Source organism: Tupaia chinensis, unplaced genomic scaffold, assembly GCF_000334495.1.
Source record: "Tupaia chinensis unplaced genomic scaffold, TupChi_1.0 Scaffold138757_1, whole genome shotgun sequence".
Classification (NCBI taxonomy): Eukaryota; Metazoa; Chordata; class Mammalia; order Scandentia; family Tupaiidae; genus Tupaia; species Tupaia belangeri.
The window spans coordinates 2,969,499-2,994,186 of NW_006198649.1; the positions used below are offsets into that span (position 1 = coordinate 2,969,499).

Genomic DNA, 24,688 nt, shown 5'->3' on the forward strand with positions numbered 1-24,688 from the left:
TCTTTTAACCTTGCAGTTGGGTTGTCAGCTCCTGAGTGCCGATATCCTGTCTTCTATTTCTGTGCTCTGTCCACATTCTTATTATACAATTAGCATATTCATGTCCTTAGCAAATGTTCAGTTATGCATCTTTCACTTCAGTTTTCCCTTTATAGTCAAGTTAGTCATGCTCTTCAAAAGGAGATCTACTGTATTTTTCTATCAACTTTCCCTTCCACAAACTCAGACTCCTAGCGAATGCTTACTGAAGAATGTAGCTAGACTTTTCTATTTTCAGTCTTCACTCTCTGCTCTCTTGTTCCTCTTCCATCAACTCCAACAGAGACAACAACAATAACAGGAAATCCATTGTATCATCTATGTGTTTCTTTTTAGCTGTTTCCTTTCAGCGAATGCTTACTGAAGAATGTAGCTAGACTTTTCTATTTTCAGTCTTCACTCTCTGCTCTCTTGTTCCTCTTCCATCAACTCCAACAGAGACAACAACAATAACAGGAAATCCATTGTATCATCTATGTGTTTCTTTTTAGCTGTTTCCTTTCAGCGAATGCTTACTGAAGAATGTAGCTAGACTTTTCTATTTTCAGTCTTCACTCTCTGCTCTCTTGTTCCTCTTCCATCAACTCCAACAGAGACAACAACAATAACAGGAAATCCATTGTATCATCTATGTGTTTCTTTTTAGCTGTTTCCTTTCAGTCTGCCACTTGAGAAAATCTTTCTCTTGTTACCAAGGATTGTTAAGCAACATTTATAATTGGGGGAACAAATATGATTGTGTGTTTGGGGGGTTGTGTGTAGTTCTGTGAGAAAGTAGAAGGCAATCCCTTTGCTGCACCACCTTAGTACCAACCAACCACCAACATTCCTACCTAGTGCCCTTCCGTTTTAGGGATGCATTTTTAAGTGTTTACATTCATATTTGCCTACTGTTATGTGCACAGTAACAATTGACTCGAAAAACTGAACTATGAAAAAAATCCAGATGCGTATAAAATTTCTCCAAAGTAAATCTATACAAATAATTCCTACAGTAATAAATAAAATATCAATTTTGTTTTATTCAAAAAAATTTGCATCTATCTTTTAAAAAGTCTGCTTTCAAAAGTGTTTTCAAGCATTTCTGATGCTTCAAGTGGTAACCTCCATGGGTATATTTTCAGTGCTATGCGACAAGAAAAGTGTTCCTCGCTTGATCATGAAACTTCTCTGTTCATTTTGGAGCTCATTAGGTTAGAAACGAAACTCCTAAAACCAAAGTGAACAATTGCATACCAAAGAAGGCTTCTCACACACTATTCTTCTTCATACCTTGTTAAATTAGTAAACCTGCTTCTGCTAGATTGAGAAGTGCTAATGGAATTTCATTTTCTTTAATATATCATTGAAGTGATACTTGGAATTAAAATATGAGTGTGCAATAATTATTGGAGAGAGTATAAAAAGGTTATACTGAGGAAAACACAGCACATATTTATACAGCTTTCAGTAGACATTTGTAATGAAAAGCGGGTTTTAGCTGAAAAGAGGTTAAGAGAAAACTTAAAGTGGTATTCCTATGACTTAGTAGGAATACCACTACATTCACGAAATAGACATAATTACCCAATTTCAAAACAGCACCATCAGATTTTAAAAAATATTTCCCAGACTTTGACTTACTATGTGCACAATAATGCTTGAAATGAGAGAATACTTGAAGAAATTATTTTATTTTCCTATTTATATGTGTCCAATGATCATCACATGGTAGCTTAACTATCACATCCTTAGTCTCTTATGTAAGGCCTGCTTTCTCCTTAGTCATGAATCTCAGAGTTGAGAATGAGAAAATATGGAAACTTTTAGGGTAAGGAAAGAGAGAAAGAGAAGAAAAGAAAGAAGGGTGGATGAGTGTAGAGAGGGAGGGAGGGACAAAGAATAGGGAGGAAGGAAGGAAAGAGAGGAAAGGAAGGAAAGAGAAAAAAGGAAGGAAGACAAAGGAAAAAAAAAGAACACAAGGGAAGTGGCAATGACATTAAATATGCCATCAAAAGATAGAGCTTATATGGGAACCAGCAGTTAGTGTAATGGCTGTGTCGCTGGACTCCCACGTAGTCGACCGTGGTTCACGTCCCGGACCCGGTGGCTTCAAACTCACGCCAGGCACATGTGCGTGCGTGCCCAAGATCCCGAGAGGATAATGGAGGAGAAGGGATTGCGGCATGACCATCCCCCCTGGGGGATGATTTCTCGCTTTCTGTCTCTCTGTCTCTCTCTGTCTGTCTGGCGAGCGCACGTGCCCTATAGCGAAAAACCTCTCAAAAAAAAAAAAAAAGAGAGAGCTTATAACTTTCACAGAGGCAAAAAACAATCCAGCCAAACATGTAGCTCAGTAGTTTCCATTTGTTTCAAATATTAAGCCTCAAAAATAAGAGAAAAAAGACTGAAGATAGAGTAGAAAGGGCCTGGGATCACCACTGCCGGGCTAAGTGCAGTGAACAGCTCTTTGCCTCTGAGCGTGAATGCAATACAGTGTCAAGCTTATGAATGGGGGGATGAAATGTCTTCCCATTTGAATGTCTGTAGAGCACAAATTCTGTGCTCTATGTCTGTCCTTTTTCGGAGAGAAAAAGAGGCATAACTTAACAGCATGTAATTAAGAATAATTCATTAAAGTGTCAATTTTATTGTCTGCATAGTTTGCAGTTTTATTATAAGTAAACATTTTATTATAAGTAAACATTTCTTTTACATTTTTTGGAATCCACGTTTATGCCAAAAAGACCAGTCAATTCAAGGATACACTAAATGCCATGCATTTTTCCATAGCCTAGAAATGCATTACAGTATAGAGAACTTCCTTAAAGCATATAAAATGAATATGTAATTCTTTCTAAAAATTGTTGCCACAAAGATGAAAACTATTAAGCCTAGTTAGAAAAATAATATAAAATTTTAAAATATTCTAATGTAGCTTATATGCCTTTAGGTTAAAAATAAACATTTTATCTTCTATAATATACACATAAATATTTAAAACCACAATTATTCAGGTCAGTATGTTATCACCAGGTGTACATATCAGTAAAATCTAATAGTCAAGTCAAGAAAAAATATTACACAGAACCCAAGATACTCCCTAGTATTTGTTATATTTATGCCTTCTCTTCTCTCCAAATAACTCCTTCTTCACTTTGATTTAGTTTTGCCTTTGACCTTTACATAATTTTTTTTTTAGAAGCTTTTGCTATAGGGCGGGTGCGCTCGCCAGAAAGACGGAGAGACAGAGACAGAAAGCAAGAAATTACCCCCCAGGGAGATGGCCATGCCCTCAATCCCTTCTCCATTCTCCTCTCGGGATCTTGGGTACGCATGCACATGCACCCTGCGTGAGTTTAAGCCACTGGGTCCGGGACTCAAACCACGGTCGACTACATGGGAGTCCAGCGACATAGCCATTACTCCAACTGCTGGTCCCAACCTTTACATAAATTTTAAAAGTATGTATTCTTGGGGACTACCTCTTTCTCTCAATATAGTTTTTTTTTTTTTTGAGAGTTTTTTTGCTATAGGGCGCGTGTGCTCGCCAGACAGACAGAGAGAGACAGAGAGATAGAAAGCAAGAAATCACCCCCCAGGGGGGATGGCCACGCCGCAGTCCCTTCTCCTCCATTCTCCTCTCGGGATCTTAGGCACGCACGCACACGCACCCGGCGTGAGGTGAAGCCACCGGGGCCGGCACTCGAACCGTGGTAGACTACGTGGGAGTCCAGTAACATAGCCATTACGCTAACTGCTGGTCCCTCTCAATATAGGTTTTGTGAGATTCACCCATATTGTTGCTTATAGTTGTAACATTTTATTTTGTATGTGTGCAAGTGTGTGTAAATGTGCATCTCATTGTATAAATGAACCAGGATTTACTATTCTCGTAATGGATATTTTAATTTTTTTCAGTTTGGGGCCATTTATTAAAAGATTGCTGTGCATATTATGCTCGTGTTTTTGGTACACAGATGAAGGATTTTCCCTTGGACATACATTAAGAGTGGAAGTCCTATAAGGTCCCATAAGGTGTGGATATGTTCAAGTTCAGTAGACACTGCCAAATGTTTTCCTAATTGGTTGAGCCAATATTCACTTCCACTGTAGTATATGAGAATTTCCACTATTGTTTTACTGTCATTTTGGTGAGTCTGTATGACATTTCTTTGAAGTGTTAATTTGTGTTTATGTATTTTTTATTTTATTTATTTATTTTTTTGCTTTAGGGCATGTGTGGTCACCAGAGAGACAGAGTGAGAGAAAGTGTGAAATCACCCCTTGCAGGGGTGAGAGGGATGGCAATGCTGCAATACCTTCTCCTCAATCTCCTGTTGGGATTTTGAGCACATACACACACGTGCTCAGCATGTTTCAAGTCACTAGGTCTGGGACTCAAATTGCTGTCAGTCATGTGGTAGACTAGCACCTTAACCCCTATGAAACCTGGTGGCCCCAATTTTCTTAATGCTAATGAGTTGTGTACATTATCACATCTTTTTCTAAGATTTAGTTTATGGATCAAGTTCCTTAAAATTAGCATATTATGGATAAGTATTTAATTTTACCCTTTAGCACTTTAGTGTAAGTGCTCACCATTGTTTGCTTCAGTGAAGTCCTGGAAAGTCATCAACCTTATAAATATTAACTCAGTCTTTCCTAGTTTCTCAATTCTTCTTGCTTATAAAAACAGCATATTTCAAAATTTTAGATTAAAATATTACAGTTTAATTAGTTTTTTTTTTGAAAGGTTTTTGCTATAAAACACATACTCTTGCCAGAAAGACAGACATAAGAGACAGAAAGCAAGAAATCACGCCCCAGGGGAGATGGCCTTGATGCAATCTCTTCTCCTCCATTCTCCTCTTGGGATCTTGGGCACGCATGTAAACGCCCCTGGCGTGAGTTTAAGCCAATAGGTCTGGGACTCAAACCACAGTCAATTACATGGGAGTCCAATGACATAGCCATTATGCCAACTGCTGGTCCCAAGGGTTCTTAATGATATTCAAGAAATAAGTTTTATTGGTCCAGTTAAGTCCAGCGACAACTATGAGACAATATAGTTTTTTGCCAACTACCAAATTTTTTTCCAGACATTCATTCCATACGCTCTTTGGCTCCCATTGGAATCACCTGTGCCCCAGTTTAGGCGTGTAGACTATAATCTAGGGATGGGGGCAGCAGGGGAAGGCAATGGGATTTGCATTCACAAATAAGTCCTCTGTATGATTCTGACAAATGATTCACCTTGGCAACCTCTGAATAATGACATAATAATATCTTGCAAAAATGCAGCAGCAGACTTCCATGTCCCATCAGGTAAGTGAACCAGGATTGATGATGAAACTGCAAAGCAATTGGGAGCAACACTAAAATAATGTTTTGTTCATAAGAGGTGTCTAGCGACATACTTATTGTGAACGCTGTTCTTCTAAAAATTTCTGGACGAATGGGAGACGGATCAGTTAGGCGAATGTAAATCTACTCTTTATAAACAAATATGGGATTTGTGTTGTGTATACTATACCTGCCAAGCCTAGAGCAACTAGAAATAGACAACAGAATGGATGGATATTAACACTGACTTAATTTTTCTATCTCCAGATCTCTTACTTTTGATAAGGCTACTTTTCTTAAAAACAGCCCAAGCTCATATTAACAGGCCAAACATTGAATCTCAATGAAAGCACTTGGTATAAAGCAGCAACGAGCATAAGAACGCTTGAAATAAATTTCCATAAATATGGAGCAAGGCTGTCTATAAATTTAATTTCTGTCTGATTTAATAACGGGCTAGATAAACATACAAACATGAGAACTATAAATTATGTTTTAATTTTCTTCTCTCACTATAATCATCATACAGCAGGTGAAAGTTTATAAATTGTGATTTTTATCTCAACTAATCTCATTTAACATTGCTTCACAATTAGATAGCTAAAAGGAAATTGCAGCTTTAAGACTAAAAGTCTGGGATCAATTTTATCAGTTGTTTTGCTTAAGACTATAATGAATTTCAATATTTCAAATGTGATAAAAGCTAACATATAAAACACAAATGCCTGTGTAAACACAAAAGTATACATATATAAAGGGTTCTTCAAATGTCCACAAAAAATAAATATAAGGGACGAGCAGTTAGTGTAATGGCTATGTCGCTGGACTCCCACGTAGTTGACCACGGTTCGCGTCCTGGACCCGGTGGCTTAAAACTCATGCCGGGCACATGTGCATGCGTGCCCAAGATCCCGAGAGGAGAATGGAGGAGAAGGGATTGCAGCGTGGCCATCACCCCTGGGGGGGGGGTGATTTCTTGCTTTCTATCTCTCTATCTCTCTCTGTCTGTCTGTGGAGGGCACACACCCTATAGCAAAAAAAAAACCTCTCCAAAAATAAATAAATAAATAAATATAAAAAAAGATGAGACTAGCTGGTGGTGATTCAAGCATCTGGATCCCATATGAGTTACTGATGGTTCAAGTCCCAGATCTGGTGGCTTGGAGAACACACGTAAGATGTGCAAAAAATCTAGAGAGGAGAATAGGAGAGAAGGGATTGCAGTGTGACATTCTCCTGGTGAGTGTTTCCTCAATTGTCCTATCTCTCTCTCTCTCTCTGTCACTCTCTCTCTCTGTCCCTCTTCAGAGCATGCACACCATCTAGCAAGTTATAAAAAGAAAAATAATGACTAAAAAGATGCAAGAGTTTTTAAAATGCTTGCACTGAAATAAACTTATATGTAGTTCCATTTTTCCACAAACTTTTAAATTCTCATCATATAAACACTGATAAGACCTGTCTGCTTTTCAAAATATTGAAGAAGAAATTGTAATCCTAAAGTTAGAGTGGTTATTATCTTACTATATGATCTTTGTTTTTTAATGCACAATCAAGAGGTTTAGAAATATTTGGAGAAAGTCTTTCTTTGTAGTTGAAAAACCGTAGTTGATGCTAGAAAGAAGTATCTTTAAAAGCAAAGAATTCAGATTATAGGGAAACTTTACCTCTTATTGCTAAGGACGTTAGTTTCTCACCTTAGAGGAGAATAATAGCCTGAATTTGTGTTCACTTCCCATACGCAGCTAGTTTCCAAGTTCACTTTCCTCTCAGAGTACCACACAAGACATACTCCCTTGTTTTCCCACCTATCCAAGCATTCAGAAAATGTCTGAATTTGTCCTGGCAGATGTATGAGAGGCTCTTTTCCATAGCAACAGGACTGATACAGAGATAGGAATCAATATATTGACTGTACTCTGGATAAAAAGAGGTGTGAGAAGTGGCGATGATAGATGCTATATGAAGAATTCTTGCTATTGGGGCCAGAAGATAATGTACTGGTTACATCACAGTTTGAGTCTAGGACCCAGTGGCTTTGAACTCACTCCAGGCCCATGTGTATGCGTGCCTAAGATTCCAAGTGAAGAACAGAGAAGAAAGGATTGAGGAGTGGCCATAACCATGGGAGGGGTTATTTCTTGCTTTCTGTCTCTGTCTCTCTCTGTGTCTCTGGCGAGTGCATGTGCCCTACAGGAAAGAAATCTCTCTTAAAAAAAATAATTCTTGGTATTTTGACTCATTTCATACTATTAAGTTGTTCATTGTAAGGAAAGCTAAGGAATCTTGTTAGTTAAAACTTTAAAATTCAGAACAAAAATATTTCATCAGCCAAAATGAGGAATCAATAGCATGATTAGCAAATTCTAGTTTATATATGATTCTAAGTTGCTTTTGAAATTAATCTGTCTATTGATTGACCATTTCTAAATATTAAATGAAATGGTCACCTTTTCATTATGACTGAAGAAAAACATCTTGTAATATAATTTCATTTTTTTTGTTGTTCATTCTTCCTAGATGTATGTCACCACTATTGTGTGAATTCCGAGTCATGTACCATTGGGGATGATGGAAGCGTTGAATGTGTCTGTCCACCACGCTATGAAGGACCGAAATGTGAGGTTGACAAATGTGTAAGGTGCCATGGGGGGCACTGCATTATAAATAAAGACAGTGAAGATATACTTTGCAAGTAAGTGGAAATCTGGCTTAATTTGTAAAAGTGTTTCAATCCCAATGGATGTAGTAGTTTAGCAATAACTTGCAAAAATGATACAAATTATTTTTATGCTAAAATTATATATGGTGACCACTGCATTTTTTATGGCTAGTGATGAAGTACAATTTCTTTCTATTAAACTCAAATTTATTCAACACCTGTTATAAACATCTGTAGAATATAGAAATCTATCATGTAATGAAATGGATAGATCATTTTTTATATAGAATATTCCAAAGGGTAAGTAAGAAACATAGTTTCAAAAAGCTGTGTGTAATAGTGCTCGATTAGCATAACTCAGGCTTTTAACTATTTCCTTATTATTATTGATTGTAAGTGGGTTTACTTGTCTTCTTTTGCAAATCAGTCCTTTGGGAGAAGAACAAATGACTTGTTTAGTGGAAATAAACACTAATTTTTTTTTTCTTAATCTAATTTTGAACATAATGACCCAAAGTAAATGGAAAGCATAGCATGTCTTGGGAAGAAACTACAACATAGATGTCCAAATTTCACTTTTGCCACCTTGCTTTTTGCCCTTTGTCTTTCAATGAATGGAAAACAGAACATCATGGCTAAAGGGTAACACCTTTCATTTCTATAATGAAACAAGTTTGCGCCCCTGAGATTAGAGATCAATCCTCACTCCAAAGTTCTTTTCACAGCCTTTTAAAAGGACTTTTAAAGGGGTGGGCTTTATCACTTGCCTTGCTTAAGAGTAGAGTAAATGAGAATATGAGGTAAGAAAGGATGCCATAAAGTGTCCACGCCACAGTGTCCATGGAGAGGTCACAAGCGTGCCGAGACGAGTTATGTTGCTTGGCCAAACAAGGTCCAATAAAATTTTAGCACAGACAACATCATATTTTATCTTTTTTAAAAAATTTACTTTCAGTTTAGAACTTACTGTAAATGTGATTTGTGTTATCATTATGAATGGCAATTACTCAAACTCGCAAATGGGGTCATCTGAATATACATTCTTTTTTAAGTAAAGCCATTGAAATATATAAGCATGAGCCTTTGACAAGCACATTAAAACAAACACACTTTCATACAAACTACCAGAATCATGTTTTGCTCATTAAACTCATCATTCCTTGTGATGAAATTTGAATATAACAACTTTATTTCAGGAGGGGAGTACATGTGTCTTCATGTTCAGTGTTTCGTATCAGTCAGAGCTATACAATCTTCTTTACAACTCCATTCCACTTCCCAGGGACTCATGAGCTATGTTCTAATGAAGGCTGTGGGCCTGTGTTTTTTACCCAGTTTACCTTTGACAAGCTTCTACAAAGACACACACTCTGTTGCCATTATGTAAGTTTCATATAAAGAAGGAAAAGACAGGACTTAGGGCCCCTCAGTACTACCTATTGTACTAAGAAAATTGGCTTCTTTAAACTAAAAACACTGGATCCTCATAAACTCGGCAGACTAGTTACATCCAACACTGGAGTTTCTGCCTTTTAAGAGCTCTTGTTAGAAATATGTATGTAAGAACGAACAAAGACAATCATTAACAATGAGGAGACAGTGGATCTTTAAAAATATGAATGTAATAATACTTGTCAGACAGACTATATAATATTTGAGCAAAACGACATAAACAGAATTGAGCTTCCTAAAACATGTTAGTGATTTCAGTTTGTTTTCATTCTCTATAATACTTTTCTTCATAGCCTGAAAATGTTTACAGCGATGTTAGAATTCTCTTTCATCAGTAAATGGTAGATAGTAAAATTGAATTCTAACAGATTAAAAGTAAATATTCTTACTTGATTAGAAATAGTTAAGCAATCACATACACTTGTGACTGTAAATAGGTAGTTGCGCTTCTAATGCACAGCCTATGAACTGTCAACCAGAGTTGTTACTCTCTAATAGCATAAGTACAATCCTTAAAGGAGAGCTAACTACATACACATTTTTCCCTAACCTAGAATTCAAAGTTAATATTGATATAAAAAAAGAGACGTCATCATATTCTTAAATGGCTTAAATAACAAACTTTTGATGTCAGTTGTCATGGGAATGCTTTGTGTGTACTGTGTAACTTTTGAAAAATGATATATTACAACTTATGTGTGTGTATCATACATTTCTCCAAAAATGAAAATAACAATAAAAACTTATATTAAAATATGTTGCATTATAATGATTTGGATAATTTGTATTTCAAATTTAAAATATCTACAAGCTTTTGTCTTCAACTTCGGATTCGAATAAAACATTCAGAAAAGAAAAGATGCAATATCTTTTATAGCTGTGGGAAATACAAGTTTAAAAGCAATCAATTAGACTTTTGTTTTGTTTTGTTTTAGATGATGAGTTTTGGTATACAGTTTATTTTTGGTAGAAAATGCTTTACTACATAAGGAGCTAATTTTTTTCTTTTGATGTCTAAGAGAACAAAAAACTATAATGCTTTGCCCTTTTGATTTTCAAGGAGGATGGGTACAGAGTTTCTCAGATCCATTTAACATATCAGACACCATCAACACTGTCCACTTGACTGCTTTTGCATCCCTATTAGAATTCCTGTGTGGTTTACAAAGGATGGGTTATTCTCTGTTAAATCTTAGCAAGTTCAGACTACCTTCCCCTTCTCTATATCTGGTTCCATTTTTTGTTCGTATTCATTTCACATCTTGTACTCATTGCTCTGGTTCATCTTGAAAAGAAATGTGATTTTAAAACCCCAGGATATTGAGAAATATCTTCAAATTAAACATCCATAAAGTTATAAGCATTTCGGTGAATTTCCAGCAACTTTACAAACCACAGGAGGTCAATTAAATACGCACAGGATAAATAAACTACAGGATTGTGAACTGACTATCTTCAGGCATCTTATCATTGGGAATTACCTTGTGATGAATTTACGGCAACACACATGCATCATGGCAAGGATCCAAAGGACCAGTCAGTGATATTGCAGCCTGGTTTCTTTTTCAAGGTTGCGTCCAGATTTATTATGATACATTGATTGCTTCACAGCACCTGATACTGACAGGATCACATGCTCAGAGTTATCTGCCTTATCTGTCGTCATTCCGATTTGGGTCAAGGCTTGTAGGGTTCTACCAGCGCACTTCTCATAGAGTAGGTGCCTTTGTTATTTAGAATGTTGATGCACTTTTCTCCTTTCCCAGTGGTTTTCACTGTCAAATCTAATTGTTTGTTTGAAAATATCAGATAGCATGTAGGAAATTTCTGTATTTTGCTATTATTTTCATGCTCATTTTTCCAGTGTAGCAATGAGCAGAACATTTATTCTTATCCCAGACTTGTAATATAAGTGTAATTTAGCATCAGTTTGGTAAGTTTTTCAAGAAAACTTGTTTCATTACTTTGTTGTCATATTGTACATCGTTTCAATAATAGTACTATAATTTTCAATGAGCAGTTTCATTTTTTTCCTGTTAGAATAAAAATAGTTGAGTATATTCAAAAGAAAAAGTGAAATAAACCTATAACCCTATACTTTCTTCTAAACTGTAGAGTCTAAAACTCCTAACACTTCTTTGGGCCAGATTTTCCTTTAGAAGGAAAAGCTAAAATATTTTTTTCAGGAGTTTTTGATCATTTGCCCTTTCCACAAATCTCACCAAACGTTAGTTACATGAAAAAGGAAAATGATACTGATGCTAATGTCTCCCTAAAGTACAAGTGATAGACATTAAGGTATAGTTTTTCATACCAAAATCTAGCTACATTAAATTTTCATATTAAGTAAATGGGTTGAAGATTTGAAAATTACCAAAAGAAAAATTTGATGTCATTTTTCTGAGGGGGAAGAAATGAAAAACTTTGCCTCTAGCAAGTCTGTCTTCCTGAAAACTTCCTTTCAGTCAGTCACTTCATTACTCCTATATGATAAATATCCTCCTCTGTGGAGAGTTTGTGTCAGCTTTCAACAGTAACGATGCTGGTGAAAAAGGAATTGTTTTTTTCTCTGTTTCTGCAGCTGCACCAATGCTGGTGACAACGGGATTGTTTTTTTCTCTGTTTCTGCAGCTGCACTAATGGAAAGATTGCCTCTAGCTGTCAGTTATGTGATGGCTACTGTTACAATGGTGGCACATGCCAGCTGGACCCCGAGACAAATGTACCTGCGTGTCTGTGAGTATTTTACGATGCTGTGACATTGTATGATAGGACTTTGTATGTACATGGATCCCTATTCTGTTGCTCGCCTTTCTAGGAGTAATGCATTTTAAATGAGTATTTCATGGACATCTCTGATCAAGTGTTGTCCCTCATTGGCTCATGTGCTACAGGAATCTCCTCTGTCATCAATTTGCTAATGATTTCATAAGGAAGAGCTCATTCAGTTCTTAGCATCATTGTCATTGCAGACATCCACAGATCTTTGAACTTGGATAAACTGGGGGAAACTATTCTATTTCTTTGACCCTATTCAGATGTGCGAAACCCAGAGATAGTCATTTCTTTATGAATCTTTTGGTACTTATGGCCACTCTTAGCTAAAGAACTTGAGATATCTTTTCAAACGTATAATGCTCTTCGATGTTATTGTCAGGCTTAAAGTATAGTGTTATGTAAATGCATGACACCCGGGCTCCTTTCTTCCAGAAATTATTAACTCAAATCTGGGTTTCTAAACACCTAGAGAAAACTATTGGAGATTCTCAATGCTCCTGAGACTATCTGGAATTTGATATGTTCCCCCCTTCTAATAATCTAACTGTCCAGAATGGACAACCTGAAATAAACCCATTCAGCTTATGTGGACACTGTTTGGAGTCTTGTTTTATCATTGTTAGACCAGAAGGATGACACCCATGTGTGATCCACGTTTGCATCCCGTTCCCCACCTTGTTAGAGTAGCATGTGATGAGTGTGTATGAGAGAGAAGTGAGCATACCTGAACATTTTTATTCATGTGTGACAATCACTGTCTAAAATAAATTTGAAACGTATTTGGCAAAAAAAAAAGAAAAAAAGAAAAAAAAAAGTCAGTCACTTTATTTAGCTGTATTTTACTGAAATTCTGCAGATGCTCTGTGGGGTTTAAAAGTCAGCGCTGTGACCAGAAAGAGAACCCTTGTGATCACTACTGTCAGAATGAGGGGATTTGCACTTTAACTGCGTTTAATGAGCCGAGATGCAAGTAGGTTTAACCTTCCACTTACCGCTGCGCTTCGTGTGACATCATTTCAGGCCACAGTTCATTGGTTTAAATCATGAACATCTACATGCATTTCACAGTGGATACTTAATCTCGAGGCTCATCTGTGTCATACACACTTAACCTTTGCTTCGCTCACCGACAAGTGTGTGCACCACAGCCTGCTAGAATGTCTAGAAATTAAACCGAGGAAATGGAAAAGCTTGTGCAACTATCTACTAAAAAGAAAAAGAAAAAGAAAAAAACACTTTCTAGAATAGTAGCTTTTAATTAGAAATGTACAGAAACAAATGTTTTAAGACTCTTTTACTATATATTTGGAATAATAGTTTTCTTTTTCTCTTTCATTTATATAGTTGATTTAATATGTCAAGCACTAAAGTAATTTATTATCTTGTTTCTCAGAATTTTATAGGAAACTTACCTTATCAGTAAGACTTCTTTACAGAGGAAATAAGGCACATGCTAAAGCATTTCTACGAACTTTGTGTCTTCACTGTTTAAACTGTTCTTTCTTGATTCAATTTGTGATGTTTTGACTATCAATTTGTGATGTTTTTAATATCAATTTTTAATGTTTTTAAATATAAATTTATCTTCCTCTAAGAAACATCAGGAATCCCCTTTGGGGTAACTATCAATGTTCACCACCAGGAAGTGTTATTTCATTGTGGCTGTGAGCATTAGAGAGGGATCATATCCTGCATCATCGTTAAACTTGATGTCATAGCCCGCAGTCCTTATTGAGACCAGAAATAAGCCATACAGGTGATGGTCTTAGAGTATCTAGTAAAGGTCTTAAAACACAATTGTATTAAAATCCCAGTTATTTCATTACCAAGAGTCTACTCTTTTGATAAGAGTGAGTTGCCAGAGAGTTGAGGCAGAATTTTGACTGGAGTTTGGTTTTGAAGGTGGTTCTCACACCAGAGGCTTACAGGGAGGTTCAAGTGGCTGAAACCCACATAGTCAAGTTGCATGGTTTCAATCCCAAACCAGACAGCTGGAAAATCACACTGGGCACATGTGCATGCATGCCCAAAATCTCAAGGGGAGAATGGAAAAGACGCTGCGACATGGCCAAGCCCCAGGGGCTGATTTCTCACTTCAACTCTCTCTCATCTCCAGCAAGTACACATACCCTATAGCAAAACTAAAACCTAAACTAAATTAAACTAAACTAAACTAAACTAAAATAGGTGGTACAGTTTGTATACAGAGAAAATTCATGGAGATCAACTGCAGGGACCCCAAAATCAAAAGGTTTGGCAACATTATATATGAAAAGCAATGAGGATTTGAACCTGGGCAGTGCAACTGGAGGAAAGAACAGAGATAACCATACATTAACTGCTAATTCAGAATAAGTATGTATAGGGCAACTCTGGCTAAAAATTGATCTAGGTACTCATTGTAGAATATTGATAATGCTTGGCACCAGCAGATGACATTACATCACTGGATTTCCATGTAGTTGACCACAGTTTGAGTCCTGAACTCAGCAGCATAAAACTCAGGCCAGGTGCATGTGTGAGTGCCCAAAATCACGAGAGGAGAATGTAGGAGAAAGGATTGAGGTTTGGCCATTCCTCCTGGGGGGGTAATTTATCACTTTTTATCTCTCTCTGTTTCTCTGCATGCACACTCTAAAGCAAAAATACCTCTTAAAAAGAAAAAGAATATTTTAATGCCACTCTGGGTCCCAGCCTTCACTTATTCTTCTTCATTCTCATTGTTTAAAAAAAAAAAAAAAATTCACACATTTTAGGCCCTCTTGCCCCAGCCTCATAACTAGAGCTCAGAATAACTATATGTGTCAGAGTCCTCTCTGTCACCAGAAGGAAAATCTCTTGATGGTCTTGGTACCTACAATAATGTTCTCTTTCACTTTTCACTCACACCATCAGAATCGTAAGATTTAAGAATGAATATCAACCCAACTGACAGACCCAATCATCAAAAAAATGGGAGAGGTTTAGAGCAAACACCTTTTATTTTTGTGTTCCAATGTCTCTCTCTACCTGTATTTGGCTTTACAGGAATATTGCCTGTACCTTAATTTTCTATGCCCTAAAATGTATTGCAGCAATAGGAGTAATTTTTATGTTACATCTCTCAAACACTGAAGCCATAAAAGAAGCATAGAATAATGATACTCTGTTTCTATTAATTAATTAACTCATTTTATTATTATTTAATTAACTCAAATTCTTATCGATAATCTATGAGTGAGATCTCACATAATTTCAAGAGGAGTTAGTAAGGCCTAAAACTGATTGAGCAAATACTTTGTGACAAACATTGTGTTTAGGAATTCAAACATCTATGTGAAAGGTTAGATTATATAATGGTAAAAATTATTGTCATGATTATCTAATTGTTTTCCTCATTTCACAGATTTCAGTGCTGAGGTCACAACCTAGGAAATGGTAGATGTCTGAGAAGGAGATCGTATTTGTTTGACTCTAAAATGCATGCCCTGGTTAGAACTCAAATGCTGCGCTGCTCTCTTTATTCCATAACAATTCCAATATGTTTTCTTAAAGAATTTAAAATTCATTTTTAAGTATACAAATGGCTTTAAAAAGTTAAAGTACTATCTTGTAATTGTTATGTTAGAAGTATGACCAAAGTGCTGTTGGAAAACAACTGAATAAAGATCAGTCAGTAATGATTCCCAGTGGGAGCATGAAAAGCTTTATAGTTGAAGTGATAGTTTCACAGCATTTCAAAAAATATATTGTAGTTTTACAGGAGAGAAATGAATAAAAACCTTAGTGATAGCACAGGGCATGGGGATAGTAGGGGGTGGATAATAGGAGGAGAGAGGGAGAGAAACAGGGAAAAAACATTTAATTGATACAAAAATTTAAAAAAAATAGATTAAGAACTGGGTAAGTTTTTGTGAAATAGGTCTTAACTCCTCTTACCACACAAATGAAACAACATATGCTAATCTGTATGTAGTCGTATCTATCTCTGTATCTCATAACATTTTGTAAACCTCAAATATACTCAATAAAATATCTTTTTAAAAATAAAAAAGGGCAGGGCAGCACAGGCAAATAATAATTCTGAAAGTAAAAGACAATCTTTAGGTTGTCGAGGATAGAACACAGGCAGTGTTGTCTAGTGGAAGGAGAAAAGGCTGAAGAGATGTGTGGTGACCAGTTTATGATGTGCATTTTATGCCGTGACAGGAGAAAGGTTTTACAGAAAGAGGAGTAGAAAATTAAGGTCTGAACTCTAGAAAATATGTTTTTATACTGTGCAAAGGAGGAATCAACAGAAGAAAATGAAAAAGAAATAGAAGTTGAAGATTTACCACAGAGTAGATTCCTCCAAATCAATGGAGGAGCGAGTATCAAAGAATAGCAACTCCATGCAGTTCAAAGAAAATGCACATTATCCATGGTTCATTGACTTTTATACTTAGATGGCTATGAGAGTTGCTTTGAGAGTCCTATGTAGACAGAAATCAAGCTACAGTTGATGAATGGAAAGGTTGAGAAGAAAAGTATAGAATCTTTGTGAACATTTGGCTATGGAATAAATGAAGGAAAAATAAGGGGACTCTTCTTTTACTACTTATTAAAATGTCATTTACTAAAGTCTGTTAGAGACTATGAAGGACACAAAGATGGTTCAGACACAGATTTCACACTCATATTTCTTAGATTTGAGAATTCTAGGATATGATAAATTTTCCTAGAGTAGTTATTAGTCTTATGCTACTTAAGTGTAAATAAATATAGATAAAATTTAATATGAAGTTATTCATTATCACATGCCATATGAAGTAGTTGAGTTAAGAATGTTAAGCCTTCAGAATGTCTAGTGATTGGTGTCTTCACAAGGGTAGATTTTTGGGGCACGGCTCTCAGTCTCATCTCCAATTGGTAGTTTTCATGTGTATTTAATGAAAAGTCAGCATGCGCTATTTAAAGGTCAAAAAACAAAAATTGTTTTAAGATACAGCATATAGTGCACACTTCAGTTTGTTTAGTAGCACTTTTTTTCTACATAAATGAAAGTTATTGGAATCATGAAGAACTTACACACATTTGAAAAGTCTGTAAAGTATTCAGATCTGTGAAGGTGACAGTTTTTTCCACATAGAAATTTTATTACTGTATCCTTCAACTTAAGAAATAGATGTGTTCTTTGAAAGCCTTTACTTTTGTCTCTTGATGACCATTTTCACTTATTACTATGTGTGGAAGAAAAAGAAAACTTTAAAGAAAAGCCTAGGAAAAAGAACAAAATTTGTTTTTTTTCACATTTATTTGGAGGATGTTTTGACATTTATTAAAGTAGGTATATTGAAAAATTGTCAAGCCATATATATATATATATTTAAAAACCTATGTGTTATTTTGTCATTTAAACTTTTTTGAATTATTATTTATTTTATTTTATTTATTATTATTACTGTTTAATTTTGAACAGAGAAAGGCAGAAGGAGAGAAGAATGCGAGAAAGCAAGCCTCCAGGTCTAGGACTTGAACAGCAGCTGATCTTGCCTTAACCACCATGCCACCCACTGATCCCTATTTTGACAATGTTTTTATAGTAAAATATGTTTATTGTAATTGATAGAAATTATTAATACTTTGAATAATTATTGAACTCAATAGCAAGTTAACCATAACTTCTACTTTTAAGGTTTTTCCTTAGAGTTATGCTTTCACTTTTACTGGATTTTTTTATAACATAGACATACCCCCACAACGTACTTCCCACAAAAACTCACAGTACATTTTACCCTCTACTAATGAAATTTGTATAGATAACCCACCTCCCCACCACTCTCAACATATGGACATGAATACAAGCATACATTCACACACACACACACACACACACACACACACAGAGCCATACTGTGTAAACACAGCACCTGTCTCTGCTCACAGAGCTCACTGACTCCAGATGCCTCTCCTACCTTTTTTTCTAGTTAACTCTTATCTCAGTGTCAACTCAGGTATCATCTTTGTGTATGCCACATGGCAAGTGAACAGTAAATATTAATTGAATTGAACTTAAGTTTTTCAAAAGAAAATCATTTGAATTTCCAATTTTGCTTTGGTCATTTTGGGGGCTGAGTTGTGGCTTCCAGCCTCAAAATTTATTTACTGAAGCTCTGGGCTCCAGTCCCTCAAAATGGAGCTATATTTGAAGATAGAATCTTTAAGGAAGTGACTGAGTTAAAATATGTTACATAGAGTGGATCCTATTCCAATCGGACTGTTGTCCTTATAAGAAAAAACAGTAGGAAAAGACAGAGAGTGTGTGAGCACAGGAAAGCTACCTTGTGAGCAAACAGCCTGAAGGGCCAAGGAGAGATGCCTCAGAAGAAACCAGACTGCCAAAACCTTTTAGCCAGTGAGTAAATCAATTTCAAGGTAGCAAGCCTATAGTATTTTGTTATGGCGACCACAGAAAAACCATACAGACTTTGGTACCAGGAAATGGGCTGCTGCTGTAACAAATATGTAAATATGTGGAAGTGGCTTTGAAACTGGGTGTGGGTAGAGGAGGGCAGTTTAGAGGATTGAAGAGATTGTTAATGGAAATACAAATATTTAGAAGATTCTCAGAATATTCGTATTGCCCAAAACTGAGTAATACTATTATAGAGAGGACATCAAGGGTATAATTGGACAATTATTACTTTAAAGAGATTGTAGATGTAACTGAAGATCCAATTGACCACCGCAGTATAAATGTTGCCAGCTGAGACCAAGGGGACAGGGACAGGACAAAATCAGGGAAAATGCTGGGCTACTGAGAGTCTGTACCGTAGGTCAGTAGTGCTATGTCCGGGGAAGTGATTTTTCACTGTTCCTCTCACTGTTTCTGCGTCTCTCCAGCAAGTGCATGTGTCCTAGGGCAAAAATCTAAAATGAATGAATGAATAAATAAATAAATAAATAGAAATTCTGTTGCATCTACAAGACAGAGTACGTAGACAGAACAGAGATTTTTGAAGTCAGACTTATCTAGATTAATATACTCATTCCTACATTCCTACTGGTCTAAGCCTCATTTTCCTCTTCTTTAAGATGATGATTCTAGTATGTACATATAAAAACCTCCATAAAAAAGAAACGTTGCATGGGAACAGAAAAGATTAGCCTGGGAATTTGTGTTTAGCACCACTAGGTCTTTTTTTGCTGTTTGGGTTTGACCATGAGTGTAATGTTAGTCTTATAACTAACTTTTATTTTAGCTCTTGTATATGGTTTTATTTAGGTAATTTGCTGAAGTTTTCTTGGGCATCTCAACTTTCAGCTACTGTTTTCTGCATGCAACTCATGGCTGAGATCTTATAATTTTAGCAAAGAATTGCAAATATTTAAAAATCCAGAGTTTTGGGGACGTATTTCATCTTTATTATCCGATTCCTCTCATAATATTAATTTTTTTTAAGAAATTACTCAGATTCTCTACATTCCCATAGACACCTAAGTCACCACTCTCCATTTGAACAGACATTGTCAAAGAATAATGATGAGATGCTGATATGTTACCTCAAGTAAGTGAGGAAACAGGCCATGTGATTTTACAGGGAATGTGATTGTGGTCACAGAAATAAAATAAGAAAACATCAAATAAACGCTGAAGTATATTTATCACACACTTTTACTAAACATTATATGTAAATGTGTAAGCTTATGACCCAATATTTCAAAAAGTATATATATATATAAACAAACATATATGAGCATATGAAAATGTATGCATATGTGTAAAAATATATGTATATATAATATGTCTATATAGGATATACATGTATGTGTACAAAAAAACAGTCATGAAGAACACATATCAAAATGGTAACAATGTATACTGGTTATTAGTGAAATCTTTTTAAGGATAAATTTCTGTGTAAAAGTATAGTTTTTCCAAAACAGAGGAAAAAAACAGGTGCATAGTGGTTAAGACACTGGTCCCCCACATGGTTGACAGCAGTTCAAGTCCTGGATCCAGCAGCTTGAAACTCATGCCAGGCATGTGTGCATGCATGGCCAAACTCCCAAGAGGCGAAGAGAGGAGAAGGTATTGTGGCATGGCCACTCTCCAGGGGGGTAGTTTCTCACATTCTGTCTCTTGATCTCTCTCTGTCTCTGGAGTGCACACATACCTATAGCACAAATCTCTCTCTAAATTTTTTTCCTTTGAGTAAAGTTTTTAAAAAATAGACCCAAAGAGATCTAACTGTACTATTACATTGCTTCTGAAAGCGTATCAATTCCAGCACTCACTGTTTTAAAAATGGCAGTATGGTGAACTCCAAGACATTCATATATTATTTCTTCTTGCCCATAGCAAGAACAATTCTCCATGTGGATGTGGTCTAAAGCAAGAGGCACTGGTTGTTTTTATATTTTATTTCTTCATTTGCAATAAAAACTAAAAATAATTATGCTGTTAACATTTTCTCTTTATCTCTTTTTTTTGGCAGGGGTGTGGTTAGATTTATATGAGCATTTGGGGTTTTTTTTTTGTTGCTGTTTTCTATTTTTTGGGAACATAATTCTCCACAAAATTATCTTCTTTCTCTTATTGTGTGTGTTTGTCTGTGTGTGTATGTGTGTTTATATTTCTTGTATTACTCTATAATATTCTATGTAATATTCAATATTTTATAGCCAGAATTGGCCTCTCTTCTATGTGTGGTCTTTGGACATGACACATATTTCTGTGAAATTGGCCTGGGAGTGCTGTCTGTTCCAGTCTATGGCCCCTTTAAATTTATATGTCTATTTCTTTCCAGTGGATTGTAAATAAGACATGGCATTATTTATTTATTTATTTTTTTGAGAGGTTTATGCTATAGGGCGCATGCACTCGCCAAACAGACAGAGAGAGATAGAGAGACAGAAAGCAAGAAATCACCCCTTGGGGGGATGGCCATGCCACAATCCCTTCTCCTCCATTCTCTCGGGATCTTGGGCACGCATGCACACGTGCCCGGCGTGAGTTTAAGCCACCGGGTCCAGGACTTGAACTATGGTTGACTACGTGGGAGTCCAGCGACATAGCCATTACGTTAACTGCTGGTCCCAATAAGACATTGCATTTGATTTATCTAATTTACTCCAATAGCTAGTATGCATTCCCCATGTACTATGTGTTTGATTACTGTTGGTAAAAAATTAATGTCTTGGTGCCTGTATTATATTATGTGATATAGCATCCTATGATATAATCATCATTCTGTCATTGTTGTGAAATGCATCTTACTTTTTTAATACATTTTAGTTGAATGAAGAGTCAGGCAATATAGAAAAATGATTTTTTAACATGATTTTTCATTTGTATTCTCATCTCTCTGATACCTTCTAAAATTACTATAAGTTATTTCCTGAGGGTTCTGGAACTCATGCTGATTATTTTTAGCATGAATTAGATGATTACACTGGTTTAACACACCATTTTTTTTTTTTTTTGAGAAGTGTTTTTGCTATAGGATATACATGTGCTTATCAGAGAAACAGAGGAGTCAGAGGGAGAGAAAGTTAGAAACTACCCTCCGTGGAGGATGCCCATGCCACTACCATTTCTCCTTCTTGATTCTCTTCTTGGGATTTTGGGTACACACACACACACACACACACACACACACACACGACATGAGTTTCAAACTCCTGGGTCTGGGACTCGAACCGTGGTTGGCCATGTGGCAGTCCAACACCACAACCGCTATACCACGTGCTGGCCGCACCACAACACATCATCTTTAACTACTAGAAACATTTGGCATGATTCATTTTGTTCTCTCTTCTTGCCTTTTGCTTTTGTTTTTGTTTTTGTTGTCTGCTGTTTTTCCCTTGTAGAAACACAGTTTGTTATCAAAACTGGTCATGGAATAAAAGAGAAGTCAGATAATATCCTCTAGAGTGTCTGAATCTATTCAAGGAAAGAGATGAGGCAAGAAGAAATATGGCAAGCACTTTGGGGATTTGAGTGGTGTAAGATAAATGGTGCTTGTCAGGGAGCATTGGACAATAATATTAGACTGAAATAATTCTCAGTAACTTGGTATACTTAGCTAGGAGTTTGAAATTCATTTTATAAGCAGTAAGGGAATGCTGATAACATTTGAAATACAAAGTGTCACAGTTATGTGCATGTTTTAGAAAGGTCTTGATGACATGATCATCTGTTAAAAAACGTTTCATGGGTTTAAAAAATAGATTTTATGATGAACCTCATTTTGCAACACAAAAGAAAGGTTTTTAATTTTTAAAAAAGGCTAGCGAACTTGTTGTCAAACAGGGCACAAAAAAGAGGAACTTATAACTCAGAATTGCAGTTTATTTTGTTCACTTTTTCTTCTCTGTGCCCTTTTTCTCATCTTGACAGCAATGTTAATAGCACCTATCTCCTAAGACTGTTGCAAAGAGATATGTCATATTTACATATGTATATAGACATGACATAGAGACTCCACTGTTGTGACACAGGTGTTAGGTTCGGGATTCATCACACTGCAGCCATGGGGAAAGACCCAGGGTTCAGATCCCAGGTCTACCTGGTTGACTGGAAGCCTACAGGCAGATCATAGCATGATGAGACCTACATTGAAGGGATGCCTCTCTCTCTTTCTCTCATTCTTCCTCTCCCATAATGGAATCATAAATAAACTTTAAAAAATTAAAAATACATATAAGGGCCAGCAGGTGAAAGGATGTATAAGACATTGGATCTCACATGGCCAACTACATGACTGAGTCCAAAACATGCCAGGCATGTGTGTGTGCATGCCTAAAATCCTAGAAGGAGAATAAAAGAGGAGATTGCATTGCGGTCATCCTCTTGAGGAATGATTTCACTTTCTCTCTCTGTCCCTCTTTGGCAAGTCAAGTGTTCTATGCCAAAATCTATAAAATATATGTTTGTGTGTGTATACTTGCACACACACATACACACCCATCCCCCTACACACACACATTTGGGCGGGTGAGAGAGAGAGAGGACATAAAATATTTTCTTCAGAAGTTGGCAGGTGCCATGCTGGTTAAGGCTCTGAACTCACACATGGCTGACCACAATTTGAGGCCCAAACCTGGTGCTTACATTCTCTCTCTCTCTGCTTGTCCCTCTCTGGTGTGTGCATATGCCCTGTAGCAAATTAAAATAATAATAATAATACATAAAATAAATAAATAATTCTTAAAAAGAAATTTAAACATAGAGAACACTTTAAAAGGAAAGGTAATGGGACCGGTGGTTGGCGTAATGGCTAACTCTCTGGATTCCCATGTAGTTGACCATGGTTCGAGTCCTGGACTTGGTGGCTTAAACTCACACTGGGTGTGTATGTGTGCGTGCCCAAGATCCCGAGAAGAGAATGGAGGGGAAGGGATTGTGGCATGGTCATCCCCCCTGGGGGCGGGGTTATTTCTTGCTTTCTGTCTCTCTGTGATTCTGGCAAGTACATGCGCCCTATAGCAAAGACATCCCCACAACCAAAAAAAAAAAAAAAAAAAAAAAAAAAGAAAGAAAAAGAAAAAGAAAAGGAAAGAAAACGTTTAAAAAAATGGGACCAAAGGTGGTGTGGTGGTTAAGGTGCTGGACACTCCCACATGGCTGATCACGTTTCGAGTCTCAGACCTAGTGACTTGCTTTTTTTACTTTCCCTCTTTCTCTGTGTCTCTCCCTGGTCAAATTAAAAAAGTGAACGGATAAATAAAATTAAATAAATAATTTTTGAAAAGAAAAGGTAAAATCTTACAGCCATTGTAACAGACTAGACATAAAATGATTAGAACCTGGTATAAATTGATCGTCTGGTAGTCTGAAGAGGAAGAATTAAGCATGGATTTAAAAAAAATTGTTGTTTTATAAAAAAAATAAAGGCAAAATTTGTTATAAACAAAATGTTGCTAGCGGAGCTCAGCTCAGGTTCTACTGATGGATGATAGAAAGAAAGGCAGGGTATCTACCCTCAGTCACCTTAGAAAACAGGAACGAGAACTAGCTTTATAAACATGTTCAATACATACTTTTAAAGTGCAGAAAAATGCAAAGTGAATTATAGACATACCAAAAAGACATTCTTTAGTAGAGGAAAAAGGAACTTTATCATTTTCTTTGGTTTTGTAATTGTTCCAATCTAATTATTTTATTAGAAGTTCAGCATTATTTCCAAGTCCTTAGTGTGAGAAATGCACAAAGAAATGCACAGGTACTAGAGAAGGCTTTGTTGCGGACTCTAGGAGGAAGATAATGAGTTCTGTTTCTGTCTGAAATTCTAAAAAGGTAAGAATTATTCTTCTACATTCCAAGTGCTAATTGAGGCCTTGGTTTTTCAAAATATTGGTCTTGCAGACAGACGGCGGCATGGTTTTGTTCTCCCTTGGTTCTGCTGTTAGGTTGACTCCTCCATGTGGACCAGTGACCTTATGGCTCCACAGAGAATTTCCAAGAAGTGC

At 36.3% G+C, this 24,688-nt stretch overlaps 1 protein-coding gene across 1 annotated transcript in view; it reads left to right on the plus strand.

Annotated features, from left to right (window-relative positions):
- LRP1B (LDL receptor related protein 1B) overlaps positions 1–24,688 on the plus strand; it is a 1,871,701-nt gene that overhangs the window by 1,815,346 nt on the left and 31,667 nt on the right. The window contains exons 89-90 of the mRNA XM_027765590.1: positions 7,885–8,059; positions 12,110–12,214. Coding sequence (XP_027621391.1) covers positions 7,885–8,059; positions 12,110–12,214 — 280 coding nt within the window. The remainder of the gene's footprint in view (positions 1–7,884; positions 8,060–12,109; positions 12,215–24,688) is intronic.